The 14,134-nt window shown below is 37.9% G+C and overlaps 1 protein-coding gene across 4 annotated transcripts in view; it reads left to right on the top strand.

Annotated features, from left to right (window-relative positions):
* Nucleotides 1-14,134, top strand: part of DYNC2H1 (dynein cytoplasmic 2 heavy chain 1) — a 460,552-nt gene that overhangs the window by 127,664 nt on the left and 318,754 nt on the right. For all 4 annotated transcript variants that reach the window (XM_055422858.2, XM_055422857.2, XM_055422859.2 and 1 more), the window contains exons 48-52: nucleotides 4,039-4,169; nucleotides 7,429-7,677; nucleotides 8,143-8,251; nucleotides 11,431-11,544; nucleotides 13,332-13,474. In XM_055422858.2, coding sequence (XP_055278833.2) covers nucleotides 4,039-4,169; nucleotides 7,429-7,677; nucleotides 8,143-8,251; nucleotides 11,431-11,544; nucleotides 13,332-13,474 — 746 coding nt within the window. The remainder of the gene's footprint in view (nucleotides 1-4,038; nucleotides 4,170-7,428; nucleotides 7,678-8,142; nucleotides 8,252-11,430; nucleotides 11,545-13,331; nucleotides 13,475-14,134) is intronic.

Below are 14,134 nucleotides of genomic sequence, written 5' to 3'. Positions count from 1 at the left end.
TCCTCTCCCATCCCCTGGAAACCACCCATCTTTTCTGTATTTAATTTTGCCATTTCAAGTATCTTACTTTTCATTCGGGATAATTCTCCGGCGATATATACAGATTCTCGTGTTTCAGTGGTTTATTCCTTTTTATTGCTGAGTAGGTATTTTGAAATGCTACCATTTCCTTCACTGTTTACTTGTTGAAGGGCATCTGAATTGTTCTTGGTGTTTGACTCCTAGGAGGAAAGCTGCGATAGCCATTTATGTACAGGTTTTCTTTGGACTTTTTTGTTTCTCTGAGATAAATACTCAGGAATGCAGTTGCATTGTTGAATGGTACTTGTATGCTTAATTAAAACATAACAAAAAGGCCACACTGTTTTTTAGAGTAGTGTATTTCATTTTATATTCCCATCAGCAATTTATGAGTGATCCAGTTGCTCCACACCCTTGCCAGCATTGGGTGTCATCATCACTGTGTTTTATTTTGGCCCTGTGATAAGTGTATATTGATGTGTCATGGTGGTTTTGTTTTGTGTCTTGAAAATGGAGTCATGCAGTGAGGTTGAGCACCGAGTGTCTGCTGTGTGTCCTCTTCAGTGAAATGTCTCTGTGTCTTTTGCCCACATTCTAATTGGGTTTTTTAAATACTGAGTGTTTAGAGTTCATTATGTGTTTTAGATACTATTCTTTTATCAAATATGTGATTAGCAAATATATTCTCCCACTCTGTAGCTTGTATTTTCATCTACTTAATAGAGTCTTTTATAGGTAGTTCAGTTCAGTTCAGTCGCTCAGTCGTGTCCGACTCTTTGCGACCCCATGAACCACAGCACGCCAGGCCTCCCTGTCCATCACCAACTCCCGGAGTTCACCCAAACCCATGTCCATCGAGTCGGTGATGCCATTCAGCCATCTCACCCTCTGTTGTCCCCTTCTCCTCCTGCCTCCAATCTTTCCCAGCATCAGTCTTTTCAAATGAGTCAGCTCTTCGCATCAGGTGGCCAAAGTATAAGTTTTAATTTTATGAAGTTCAATTTATTAATTTTTCAAAGGTTTTTTTGGTGTCAAGCTTAAGAACTAGGCGGAGTCCTAGATTTTAAAGATTTCCCCCTATCTTTCTGCCCTAAATAGTTTATCAGTTCAGTTCAGTCGCTCAGTTGTGTCCGACTCTTTGCGACCCCATGAATCACAGCACGCCAGGCCTCCCTGTCCATCACCAACTCCCGGAGTTCACTCAAACTCATGTCCATCGCATCGGTGATGCCATCCAGCCATCTCATTCTCTGTCGTCCCCGTCTCCTCCCGCCCCCAATCCTTCCCAGCATCAGCGTCTTTTCCAGTGAGTCAGCTCTTCGCATGAGGTGGCCACAGTATTGGAGTTTCAGCTTTAGCATCAGTCCTTCCAATGAACACCCAGGATTGATCTCCTTTAGAATGGACTGGTTGGATCTCCTTGCAGTCCAAGGGACTCTCAAGAGTCTTCTCCAGCACCACAGTTCAAAAGCATCAATTCTTCAGTGCTCAGTTTTATTCACAGTGCGACTCTCACATCCATACATGACCACTGGGAAAACCATAGCCTTGACTAGACGGACCTTGGTTGTCAAAGTAATGTCTCTCTTTTGAATATACTATCTAGGTTGGTCATAACTTTTCTTCCAAGGAGTAAGCGTCTTTTAATTTCCTGGCTGCAATCAGCATCCACAGTGATTTTGGAGCCCCCCAAAATAAAGTCTGACACTGTTTCCATTGTTTCCCCATCTATTTCCCATGAAGTGATGGGACCAGATGCCATGATCTTTGATAGTTTTATATTTTAAATCAGTGATCCAGTTGGAGTGAATTTCTCTGTACGGAGTGAGACTTATGTCAGAGTTCATTTCTTTGCCTATGGCTGTCCACTTGTTCTAGCACTGTTTGTTGAGTAGGTTACCTTTCTGCCTTGAATTGCTATTGCACATTTTTCAAAAATTAGTTGTGTAAGTCTGTTCCTGGGTTCTCAGTTCTGTTCCGTGATGTATGTCAGTCATTCTGCCAATAACATAGTTTTGATTGCTGTAGCTTAGTGTCTTAAAATTCAATTGACTATTTCCTTATTTATTCTTCCTTTCTCAGAATCATTCTAGGTATTTCAATTCCCTTGCCTTTCCATATAAATTTTAGAATAATCTTGTCTGTATATGCAGTGTTTCGGATTGCGGTAGGAATTGTATTAGTTCTGTGTATTGGTTTTGGGAAAAATTGACCTCTTTATTATGTTGATTTTTCTAATCCATGGCTATAATATATTTATTCATTTATTTACTCTTTGCTTTCTTTCATTAGTATTGTATAATTTTCAGCATATGTCCTATAACATATTTGTTAGAGTAACACCTAAGATTTTAATTTTTTTTGAGCAGATTGCAGAAAACCAAGTTGTATCTTGAACTTTCCTTATAACTCAGTCAGTAAAGAATCTGCCTGCAATTTGGGAGACCCAGGTTTGATCCCTGGGTCGGGAAGATCTCCTGGAGAAAGAAATGGCAACCCACTCCAGTATTCTTGCCTGGAGAATATGATAAACGGAGGAGCCTGGCAGGCTACAGTCCATGGGGTCACAAGAGTCGGACACGACTTGGCGACTAAGCTGTACACAAGCTGTATCTTAAAGAATGACTATATTAAGTGAAGATGAGAGGAAGGGCATTCTAGACAAAGGGAAAAGAATATGCAAAGAATCAAAGGTTTTAGAAAACTGGAGTATGTAGTAGGATACAGAGGAAGATAAGAGATTCAAGCAATAGGTGAAGCCACATTGTAGCCAAATTGCCTTGATTAGTAAAATTTTCTAAGGCAGTGGGAAGCTATATGTGATACTGGAGTGCGGTGGCACTGTCAGATTTTGTTTTGTGTTTGTTACTCTAGTAGCAGTGAGGGTACACATGATGGGGCAGAGGCTTGTAGCAGGGATATGAGTTAGAAGCATGCTCTTATCGTTGAGAAATGATGAGATATGAAGACAATGAGTTGTTTTTTACATGTGTTTGAATGTTTTTCAAGTGTCTTTTGGGAGTCTACATAAAGTTTATCCTTTCTATGAGGGGAGAAATTAGGTTTGTCTTATTCATTACTTATTTCTAACAAAGTACAGTGTTTAAATACAGGTCTGTGATAGATATGTGTTTAATGAATGAATGCATGAGTTATATGTTAAGCATTTGGAAATATGGAACTAGACTAGAGCTGGGAGACCTGCCTGTAGATCATCAATCAGATTTTGGTATACATTTAGATAGTTGATCATTTAATATACAGAATAAGATTAAATAATTCCAAGGGAATATTTATTATAGAATTAAAGCATAACAGGCTGACTTTGGATTCCAGTGAAAATAAAAAAAATGAGTGATAAATGGACAGGTGAAAGGGAATAGTGGTAGTGTCTTGATGAGCCCAGTATAGATTCAAGGAAAAAAGCTCCGTTAAGGAGATGCACACAAGTCATGTTAGGATAATGACTATAAGGAAGGTTTGGATTTGGCACTTAGGGCAGTATTGTTGTTCCCAAATAAGAGTTTAGATAGTGGTTTTGCTAAGTAGAAAATGTGAGAAATGTGATGGAGAAAGAAAGAAGCTGAGTCTAGGGAAGAGAGGGCTGTTGCTGAGCGCAGTATATGACAAGAAGACTGATGAAACAGTCTCCCAGAGGAAGGGGAGGGGAAAGTTTTGATAGAATGGTGAACAGATTTTCCTTCTACGGTAACAGGAACCCTGCTATAGATAAATTCAAGGAAAGTTGTGGTGTTTTTATTTTCTAATTACAATATGATTAATTTTTCTTTTATTTTAAAAGATAGGGCTCTTGATATTATTTATAAATCTGTGTTCTTCAAGAATAATTTTGGGATTGTTTTATTTATTTGCCATTTCAAAGTAATTAATCTTTACCTTTTTGGGGATGTTCTTATCTGGACTAGTAAAGTTAAAAATGGTGTAGTGTGAAACATATTTACTGATACTCCCATTAGAAATAACACATATGAAGAAAAAAATATCTCATTTCTGCAGATAATTTCTATGTTTCATGGGGAGCCCAACATAATTCAGGAACAAGGTCGATCCCAGGACAACCTTTGCCTCCCCATGGAAAACCACTTGGAAAACTAAATTCTTCAGATCTTAAGGATGTTATTAAAAAGGTATGATATGAATCATGAATTTGAATTGGGATTTGATTATGATTAAAGCCATTTTCAAAATATTTGTTGCAAGCTTTCTGAGGGCATGAAGTGAAAGATCTTAGAGTAGAAGAAACTGGTTTGTGTCTTATAGAAGTTAGCCCAGTATGTCAGATCTAACCAGAAGCACATGTACTTACACAGAGAAGTCTAAACTTGTAGGTACATGCTGGGAAAAGGTATCTGAGGTTGGAACTATTAAAAAGACCTAATTGGGAAATACCACTGATAATATAATATTAACAGTTAATGTACTATTAACTGCTCATCCTAGAGTAGTGGTCTTAGCCTTTAGTGAGCATTAGAATCACTTTGAGAACCAGAAAATGTTGATGACTGGGTACCATTGTGAGAATTCTGATTCAATAGATGCTAATCTGAACTTAAACTCAGGAAAGAATCCAAATTTTTGATGGGTTCCCAGATGATGTTGATGCTGCTGTTTCACTGAAACTTTTATTTTATTATTTTTTTATTATTTATTTTTCTTTATTGGAGGCTAATTATTTTACAGTATTATATTGGTTGGTTTTGCCATACATTGACATGACAGCACTGTCCTACAGAGTGGTTTTTTTTTGATATTAATTGTAATAAGAAGCAAAACCGTATTGCATATGATTGCTTCAAAGATTAATATTTATATGGAAGTTAGTATGGATTTTGCAGAAGGCAGTGGCACCCCACTCCAGTACTTTTGCCTGGAAAATCCTATGGACGGAGGAGCCTGGAAGGCTGCAGTCCATGGGGTTGCTGAGGGTCAGACACGACCGAGCGACTTCACTTTCCCTTTTCACTTTCCTGCACTGGAGAAGGAAATGGCAGCACACTCCAGTGTTCTTGCCTGGAGAATCCCAGGGACGGGGGAGCCTGGTGGGCTTCTGTCTATGGGGTCACACAGAGTCGGACACGACTGAAGTGACTTAGCAAGCAAGCAAGCAAGTATGGATTTTGTACCAAGAAAAGTTATTCATAGTCTGGTAAGCTGATTTATTTGACTGGAATGGATATTGCAAAGTTTGGGAATATGCAGGTGTTGTTAAATGTGTGAAAGTTGTCCTCTCTCTCTCCCTTCCCTCTATCAGTGGCTGCTGGCAGGGCATATTACCTCTTCATAGGCTTTTGATTCGCATCCGAGCAGTACATAAAAATGAGGGTTCACAAAATACTTTCATTTAGGTACTGCGTTTTGAGAGTTTGGAAATTGTCTTATACTCTGTGCACACTGACTTCATGTGTTGTTTTGTTGTTTAGTTGCTCAGTCGTGTCTGACTCTTTGCATCTCCATGGATTGCAGCACGCCAGGCTGTGCTTCACCATCTCCCGCAGCTTACTCAAACTCGTGTCCATTGAGTCGGTGATACTATCCAACCATCTCATCCTCTGTTGTCCCCTTCTCCTCCTGTCTTCAGTCTTTCCCAGCATCAGGGTCTTTTCTAATAAGTCGACTCTTCACATCAGGTGATGAAAGTATTGGAATTTCAGCTTCAGCACCAGTCCTTCCAATGAACATCCAGGATTGATCTCCTTTAGAATGGGCTGGTTGGATCTCCTTGCAGTCCAAGGGACTCTCAAGAGTCTTCTCCAGCACCACAGTGCAAAAGCATCAATTCCTTGGGCTCAGCTTTCTTTATTGCCCAACTCTCACATCCGTACATGACTACTGGAAAAACCATAGCTTTGGCTATATGGGCCTTTGTTGGCAAAGTAATGTCTCTGCTTTTTAATATGCTGTCTAGGTTGGTCATAGCTTTTCTTCCAAGGAGCAAGTGTCTTTTAATTTCATGGCTACAGTCACCGTCTATAGTGATTTTGGAGCCCAAGAAAATTGTTTCCCCATCTAGTTCCAGTGAAGTGATGGGACCAGATGCCATGATCTTAGCTTTACAAAGGTTGAATTTTAAGCCAGCTTTTTCACTCTCCTCTTTCACCTTCATCAATAGGCTCTTCCTCTTCGCTTTTTGCCATTAGGGTGGTGTCATCTTCATATATGAGGTAATTGATATTTCTCCCAGCAATCTTGATTCCAGCTTTTGCTTCATCCCGCCCCACATTTCACATGATATACTCTGCATACAAGTTTAATAAACAGGGTGACAATATACAGTCTTGATACTCCTTTCCCAATTTGGAACCAGTCTGTTGTTCTGTGTCCAATTCTAACTGTTGCTTCTTGACCTGCATACAGGTTTCTTAGGAGGCAGGTGAGGAAGTCTGGTATTCCCACCTCTTCAAAAAATTTCCAGTTTGTTGTGATCCACACAGTCAAACGCTTTATTGTATTCAATGAAGCAGAAGTAGTTGTTTTTCTGGAACTCCCTTGCTTTTTCTATGATCCAGTGGATGTTGGCAGTTTGATCAGTGGTTCCTCTGCATTTTCTAAATTCAGCTTGAACATATTTAAGTTCTCAGTTCATGTGCTATTGAAACCTGGCTTGGAGAATTTTGAGCATGACTTTACTAGCGTGTGAGATGAGTGCAATTGTGTGGTAGTTTGAGCATTCTTTGGCATTGCCTTTCTTTGGGATTGGAATGAGAGCTGAGTTTTTCCAGTCCTGTGGCCGCTGCTGAGTTTTCCAAATTTGCTGGCATATTGAGTGCAACACTTTCACAGCATCATCTTTTAGGATTTGAAATAGCTCAACTGGAATTCCATCACCTCCACTAGCTTTGTTCGTAGTGATTCTTCCTAAGGCTCACTTGACTTCACATTCCAGGATGTCTGGCTCTAGGTGAGTGATCACACCATCGTGTTTATCTGGGTCAGGAAGATCTTTTTTGTTTAGTTTCTTCTCTGTATTCTTGCCACCTCTCCTTAATATCTTCTGCTTCTCTTAGGTCCATACTGTTTCTGTCCTTTATTGTGCCCATCTTTGCATGAAATATTCCCTCGGTAATAAGTGGTAAAAATTGGAGAGGTTGAAGTCTTTATAAAACCTGCTTATCTTACACTGCTTTTTACTAGTTATATTAAAGATATTCAAAAGTAACTGACTGTTGTGGACCTATGCACTTCTTTGACATCATGTAAATTTTTCCTTACAAGTGCCATGTAGCTGGATTACTGGATAGATAAGAGAGTGTGAGACAACACATACTTACTTAACCTCTTTTCTTGAGTGCACCAAAAATATAATATCTAAATCTAGATAATTAACAATTTGTTATATAATTGGGACTTATATTAATTATGTAATATTGTTTGTGTTTTTTTAAAAAGGGTCTTATTCATTATGGACGAGATAACCAGAATTTAGATATTTTGCTTTTCCAAGAAGTCCTGGAATATATGTCTAGGATTGACAGAGTGCTGAGTTTTCCTGGAGGTTCACTTCTGCTAGCAGGACGCAGTGGTGTGGGTCGTCGGACCGTCACTTCTTTAGTCAGTCACATGCATGGAGCAGTGCTGTTTTCTCCAAAGATTTCCAGGGGTTATGAACTGAAGCATTTCAAGAATGATCTCAAACATGTAAGTGCCTCACAGTCTTTTACTTTATTTGGTTTTAAATCCTAATTATTTATTATTATAAAAGACTTTAATGGCCTTTAAGTCTCTGATATACAGTATAGTCTTTATTTTATTTTTATGATTGTTTTCTTCATGATTTTGCAAAATTATGTTTTTAGCTCTCAGTACCTCAGATTATGGGATGTTATATGGCTTGGTAAGATAAACAAAAAGTAGAATTTAAGACATATGTGGGTGCATTTAAAAATAATCCTCTAGCTTTTAATGTTCTAGCTATAAAACAATTAAATGTTCTCCCAGTAATATTTGTTTATGAACTGAATTTGCTTTCCAAACTATATTCTGATTACCCCATAAAGTATCAGTCAATTAAAATAACTTAGTTTACCTACAGAATGAAACTCTTTACCAGTGTTTGCCAAAAGACATTTACTGGGTTCCAGAGTGTCCTTTCTTACTGTGCAGGTGCTGCATCTTGCGGGTGTGGAAGCCCAGCAGGTGGTTTTCCTTCTTGAGGATTACCAGTTTGTGCATCCTACATTTCTGGAGATGATCAATAGCCTTTTGTCTTCAGGCAAGTGAATGGGTTTTATATAAAGAAAAATAAATAATGTAAATATTATTCAAGTGAAGTTATCTTATATAAAATTATGTTTCAGAAAATATTTGCCATAGCTTCTACTAAAGAGACAGAAGGTTAAACTTTAAACATGCTCAGGGCAGGAAAACTGAGAAACCCTGTTTTTATGAAACCAAGAGGTTGTGGAATTGTATAAAAATTATGATTAAATATTGATATTGGTAAATATACTGAATAATTTGCCTTCTTACACACTTTTAGTGGGACTATTAGATAATGTATACAACCTTTTGGGAAAGTTATCAACCAGTACTTATTTAAGAAATGTACTATACCCTTTGATATAAACATTAAAATTGTAGAAATTTAGTTTGTAGAAATAAAAGAACTGTAAAGAAATATGTAAGAAATAAGAAATATAGTAGAACCTCACTGTCCATCATTAGTGGAATAATTTAATAATTATAATATGACCTTAAATATGGCTATATGATAGCAGTTGTATTTCAGATATATTAGATCTCATGTTTTTTGAATTGTGGTATACTCTTGCCTCTGGAGCCAGCTGATCTTTTTGGTGAGTCCCTGAGGAGAATACCTGCAGTTTCCTATATTTCTTCCTTTTCTGCAGAATTATTGAAGGTTATTAGAATCTGCTTATAATGTATTGTCATCGTTAATAGAATTAGTGTGAGATAGGTTTGTTTTGGGGCTTTCATGGTAGCTCAGTCGGTAGGTAATCCGCTTGCAATGTGGAAGACCTGATTTTTATCCCTGAGTTGGGAAGATCCCCTGGAGGAGGGCATGGCAACCCACTCCAGTATTCTTGCCTGGAATCCCCCATGGACAGAGGTGCCTGGTGGGCTACAATCCACAGGGTCACAAAGAGTCAGACACGACGGATCTACTAAGCGTGGCGCAGCTTTATTTTGAACTTGGACCAAGAGTGTTTTGGTACTTAAGTATAAAATAAACCTTGTTAAATCTAGTGTCAGCTCTCTGAGTTGCTCCACTCCAGGGACTGAGGACAAATTTACATGATGCTCTTGTTCTACTGTGGTTTTATATAATACATGTTTTGAATCCTGCTAGGTAGACTCTGCATGAAGTAGTCTTTTTGTTTTCAGAATTTAATGGCTTTGGTTGAAGAAAACATTTTATTTATAAAGTAAGGTGTCTACACTTTAGTGCCCAAATGAGAAAGACTCTAGTTAGCAAGTAGTACATCAACTTCTGTCCAAGTGGAGGTAATGGTATAGTGAAGGTATTAGGCCTTTTTTGTAAATAACCTGTTTTTTTAGGGTTTCCCTGATAACTCAGTTGGTAAAGAATCTGCCTGCAATGCAGGAGACCCTGGTTTGATTCCTGGGTCAGGAAGATCCCCTGGAGAAAGGAAAGGCCACTCCAGTATTCTGGCCTGGGGAGTGCTATGGACAGCCCATGGGGTCACAAAGACTGAGCAATTTCACTTCATTTTGATTTTTAAAGTTCTTATTCCTGCATATTGCTTAAATTGTCACTAGATGGCGACTTTGTTCCTTTTGGGTGATGTAAAGTAGTAGGCCAGATATTCAGGGTTTTTGTTTTAATTTTTGAAAGCAAACATTCAGATAAGCATTAACCCAGTAATTATTGTAAGATAAATTGGTCTTTATTATCAACATATAACAGCAAAAATCATAAAGTTAAATTTTGGTTGTTAATTTTTCTAACATTTTTTGGCAAAAATATTTATGTGAAAAATACTTTCAGAGAAAGTACTTAATAGGCCCTTTGGTCTCTTTTCTATATTTAAAATTCCTATTCCCTATAGAGTATGTAACTGGAACTAACTTTATTACGTTTAAGGATACAAGGGTATCTTGGTATGGCCCACGTTTAGAGACAGACATAGAGCACACTGATATGAATGTGCTTGTGTGTGAACATGCACATGGCTGATGGCTGGGTTGCAATCTGGTACCTTTGAGATGAGGATAAAGTAGTGACTTAGATTGTGTTGCACTTTTCATGAATGCAGAAAAAAAATTTTCACTTAATCTTATAGTTTCTTGTGAACTACAAATATGTTGATTTAATACATATTTATTCAATAACTGGATTTATAGTGGTGAACAAGCCCTCTATCAAATTCTTATAGTCTTACCACCTTTATTTGATTTTCATCATTCTGTTGCATAGTAGCAGGCCATGACTAGTTCTCCTGATTTCTAGCAACAAGCTCATTCATTCATTTATTTAGCAAATATTTATGTTTTAGATTCTTTGCCAGGAATGTCCTAAGGTTAATATTGATCATAATTAAATATTTGCCTTCTGGGAATTTAGAATCTAAGTGGGCAGGGAGAAGTAATTCATTCATTATTAAATGATGTGATAAATGCCAAACAGTGATGTTTGGATATTATATTCAAGAGAAAAGAGTACTTTCCCTAACATGTTGGTATTCCGGAAAGGTTCATGGGCATGGCCGGAGAAGGCAGTGGCACCCCACTCCAGTACTCTTGCCTGGAAAATCCCATGGACGGAGGAGCCTGGTAGGCTGCAGTCCATGGGGTCTCTTAAGAGTTGGACACAACTGAGCGACTTCACTTTCAGTTTTCATTTTCATGCATTGGAGAAGGAAATGGCAATCCACTCCAGCGTTCTTGCCTGGAGAATCCCAGGGATTGGGGGAACCTGGTGGGACGCCGTCTATGGGGTCGCACAGAGTCAGACACAATTGAAATGACTTAGCAGCAGCAGCAGGAGCATGGGCATGGCAGTTGGCAGAGTAGTGTCTTGAGGGATAAACATTATTTTTAGTGGAAGATTTGGGGCAGAGCAAGACTGTGGTATGATGTATTCCAGAAGAGAAAATATTTTGTTAAAGTTTTAAAACACAAAAAAGTTCACTGAGGTTAGTATACAAAGTCTTGGAAGAGAGTAGAGAAGGACTTGGAAAAGCAGATAGATGAATGGTCAGTGGGAGGAGTTTGAATTTTTTTGAATGAAGGTTATAGGTATATATTTGTGAATAATATAGAGATGATAGGGCTTGCTTGTTTTGGAAACAAAGATTGAATAACATCAGATTATTTCATATAAAAATAGAAGAAGCATCATGTATATAAAATGTGTGTTGAATTTAGTGTAACGTAGCTAAATCTCAGAAGAAATATAATGTTCTGCAGGTGAAGTTCCTGGACTCTATACTCTCGAAGAATTAGAGCCTTTGCTCTTGCCTCTTAAAGATCAGGCTTCGCAGGATGGATTTTTTGGACCAGTCTTCAACTACTTCACATATAGTAAGTGCCATAGAGCTCATTAATTTAACTGTGCTTCGTGTGAAATAAATACCATTTAATCTACCTTATTTTCCCATTAGATTGCAAAGGTATCTTAAATTTTGGGTCCATTTGGTAATTTATATTGTTTTCTTTTTTATAGAACTTTTAGAAAATAGCTGGTAAGTAGACTGAAGGCTAGCCTATAATAAAACATGTTAAGTAAAATTTTAGCAAAAGGTGGGGATGAAAGTATGGTAATGTCTGTTGGGATATTTACTCTGCTGCTTTTTGCCGTGTGGTAAACTTAGTACCTATCTTAGAGAATTAGTGAATTATTTAGATTGTGCCACATTCTGTTAATGAGATGACTTTTGGCCAGCACCTAGGGGTGGGGGCTGGTTGCCAGGGAAACCAACAGCATGAGTCCTTCCTCTTTCCCAGGAAGTCACATCAGAAGGCCAGTGATCAGCTAAGCCCCATTATTGAGTCCTGATGTGGGGGAGGGGTGGCCTTCCCCCTCCCCGCCCTGGACTCACATAGTACAGAATGTACGTTCACTCCATCAGCCTGGGCACCTCACTGCTCTCAGCTTTCTGCTCCATGTTACCTCTTCTTAATATTTTTTAAAAAATACTTTTAGATTTATAGAAAAGTTGCAAATATGGTCGGGGGAGTCCCTGTGTAGCCTTCACCCAGCTTCCCCTCATGTTAGCATCCTACTGTAACAGCTGCAGTGCATTTGTCCAGCAGAGAAATTAACTTGGTTCATTGCTATTGGCTTCCCTTGTGGCTCAGGTGGTAAAGAATCCGCCTGGAATGCGGGAGACCTGGGTTCCATCCCTGGGTTGGGAAGATCTCCTGGAGAAGGGAAAGGCTACCCACTCCAGTGTTCTGGCCTGGAGAACTCCATGGACTGTATAGTCTATGGGGTCGCAAAGAGTCGGACATGACTGAGTGACTTTCACTTCACTTCACTTCACATTCTGAAGTTTTTTTGAAACTAAAGAAACATGTTATTACAGAAGCAGTTTCGTGTACACAGTGGATATCTAAAATTGATAAGCAAAAAATAAGGCAATAGTGACTCCACCCAGACACTGCTATTACAGTGATCATCTTTATTTTTCTACAAGAACATCTGTTATTGAGCTACCCTCCCTTCTCTCTCCTTTAAGCTTAGAGGGAATTTCTACCACACCTTTAAGAAACAGATCATTTCAATGCTATTTTAGAACTATTTCAGAACATAGAAAATAAAGGGGCATTTCTAAATTCCTTTTTATGAAGGGAAGATGATATTGACATTGAAACAAGGAAAAATATTTCTCCTAAAAGAAAACCAGAGATCAGTTTTGCTTCTGAGTATTGAAACAAAAATCCTAAAAAGAAAACAATTACTTAATAGGATCCAGTAGACATTTGAAGAGCAACAGCAATATCATATCTTTCTTGGATATTTTATCCCAGCTTGTGCAGACAGAGCACATACATGTGCGTTGCAGGCATGCTATCCGTTCAGTCGTGAGCCACTCTTTGTGGCCCTTTGGGCTATAGCCTGCTGTGCTTTCTGTCCATGGGGTTTTCCAGGTGAGAATAGTGGAATGGCTTGCTGTTTCCTCCTCCGGGGTATCTTCCCAAGCTGGGGATCTTAGAGTATAATTCTGTTTCATAGCTTGCTCTTTTGTTAAACAGCTTCTGCCATCCAATTTCAGAAAATTTTAATTTCATAAAACCAGACCATATATGGATTACAATAACAATTAATATTGTAATATTCCATGACTATTTTTATCTTATTTTTTTAGGAGTGCAACAAAACTTGCATATTGTTTTGATAATGGATTCCACAAATTTAAACTTCATAATAAACTGTGAGAGCAATCCTGCTTTGCATAAGAAGTGCCAGGTGTTATGGATGGAGGCTTGGTCAGATAGCAGTATGAAGAAAGTAAGTTTAACGTTTAAATATGGAAATAAAAAAGAAGCACGTTTTCTTTTTAAAGTTACTAGTTGTCACAACTTCCCTTTGGTGTTTATTATAATACTACCTTAATTGTGGCACTGAGCATCTCTCATATATTTGAAAATAGCTGTCTTTTCTTCATACTCTTGTACTTGACAGATTAGTTGACTACAAAATTTTAGGTGTAAGATTATGTTCTTAATTAAGGACCACAGAGATGTTTATTATATTTTAAAAATTTTGTGCATTTCTTAGTCTGTTGTAGACTAGCTTATGATTAAAATATCACAGCAATAATTTTAGCAGTTGTTTCAATTAAAATTTAGGTGCCTTTTAAAAAAATCTGTCATTGTTATGACATGTGTTTGGAAGGGTATGAGTTAAAAGTGTGAACTCAAAAACCGTCTCAATTGGAAGCCTTTCGCATTGCTTCATTTGAATACATAATAATTTTCAATATTGTTTCCTTCAATGATGCTCATATTTCCAGTCATTGATTAATTTTTATATAGTAGATGTGCAAACTATTGCCTATCATGATTCAGAGAAAGAAGCGTAATTTGAGATAATAGACAACATTTTACAGTTGAGATGACCCTTTAGATAGATTTCAGTAAATAGATAGAGGAAAGTGATTCCAGTCTG

This window comes from Moschus berezovskii, chromosome 14 (assembly GCF_049115385.1).
Source record: "Moschus berezovskii isolate FMDL1 chromosome 14, NW_MosBer_1.0, whole genome shotgun sequence".
In the NCBI taxonomy this organism is placed as follows: domain Eukaryota; kingdom Metazoa; phylum Chordata; class Mammalia; order Artiodactyla; family Moschidae; genus Moschus; species Moschus berezovskii.
The sequence above is the reverse complement of the archived record's forward strand: the minus strand, read 5'-3'. Positions and strand labels throughout refer to the sequence as shown.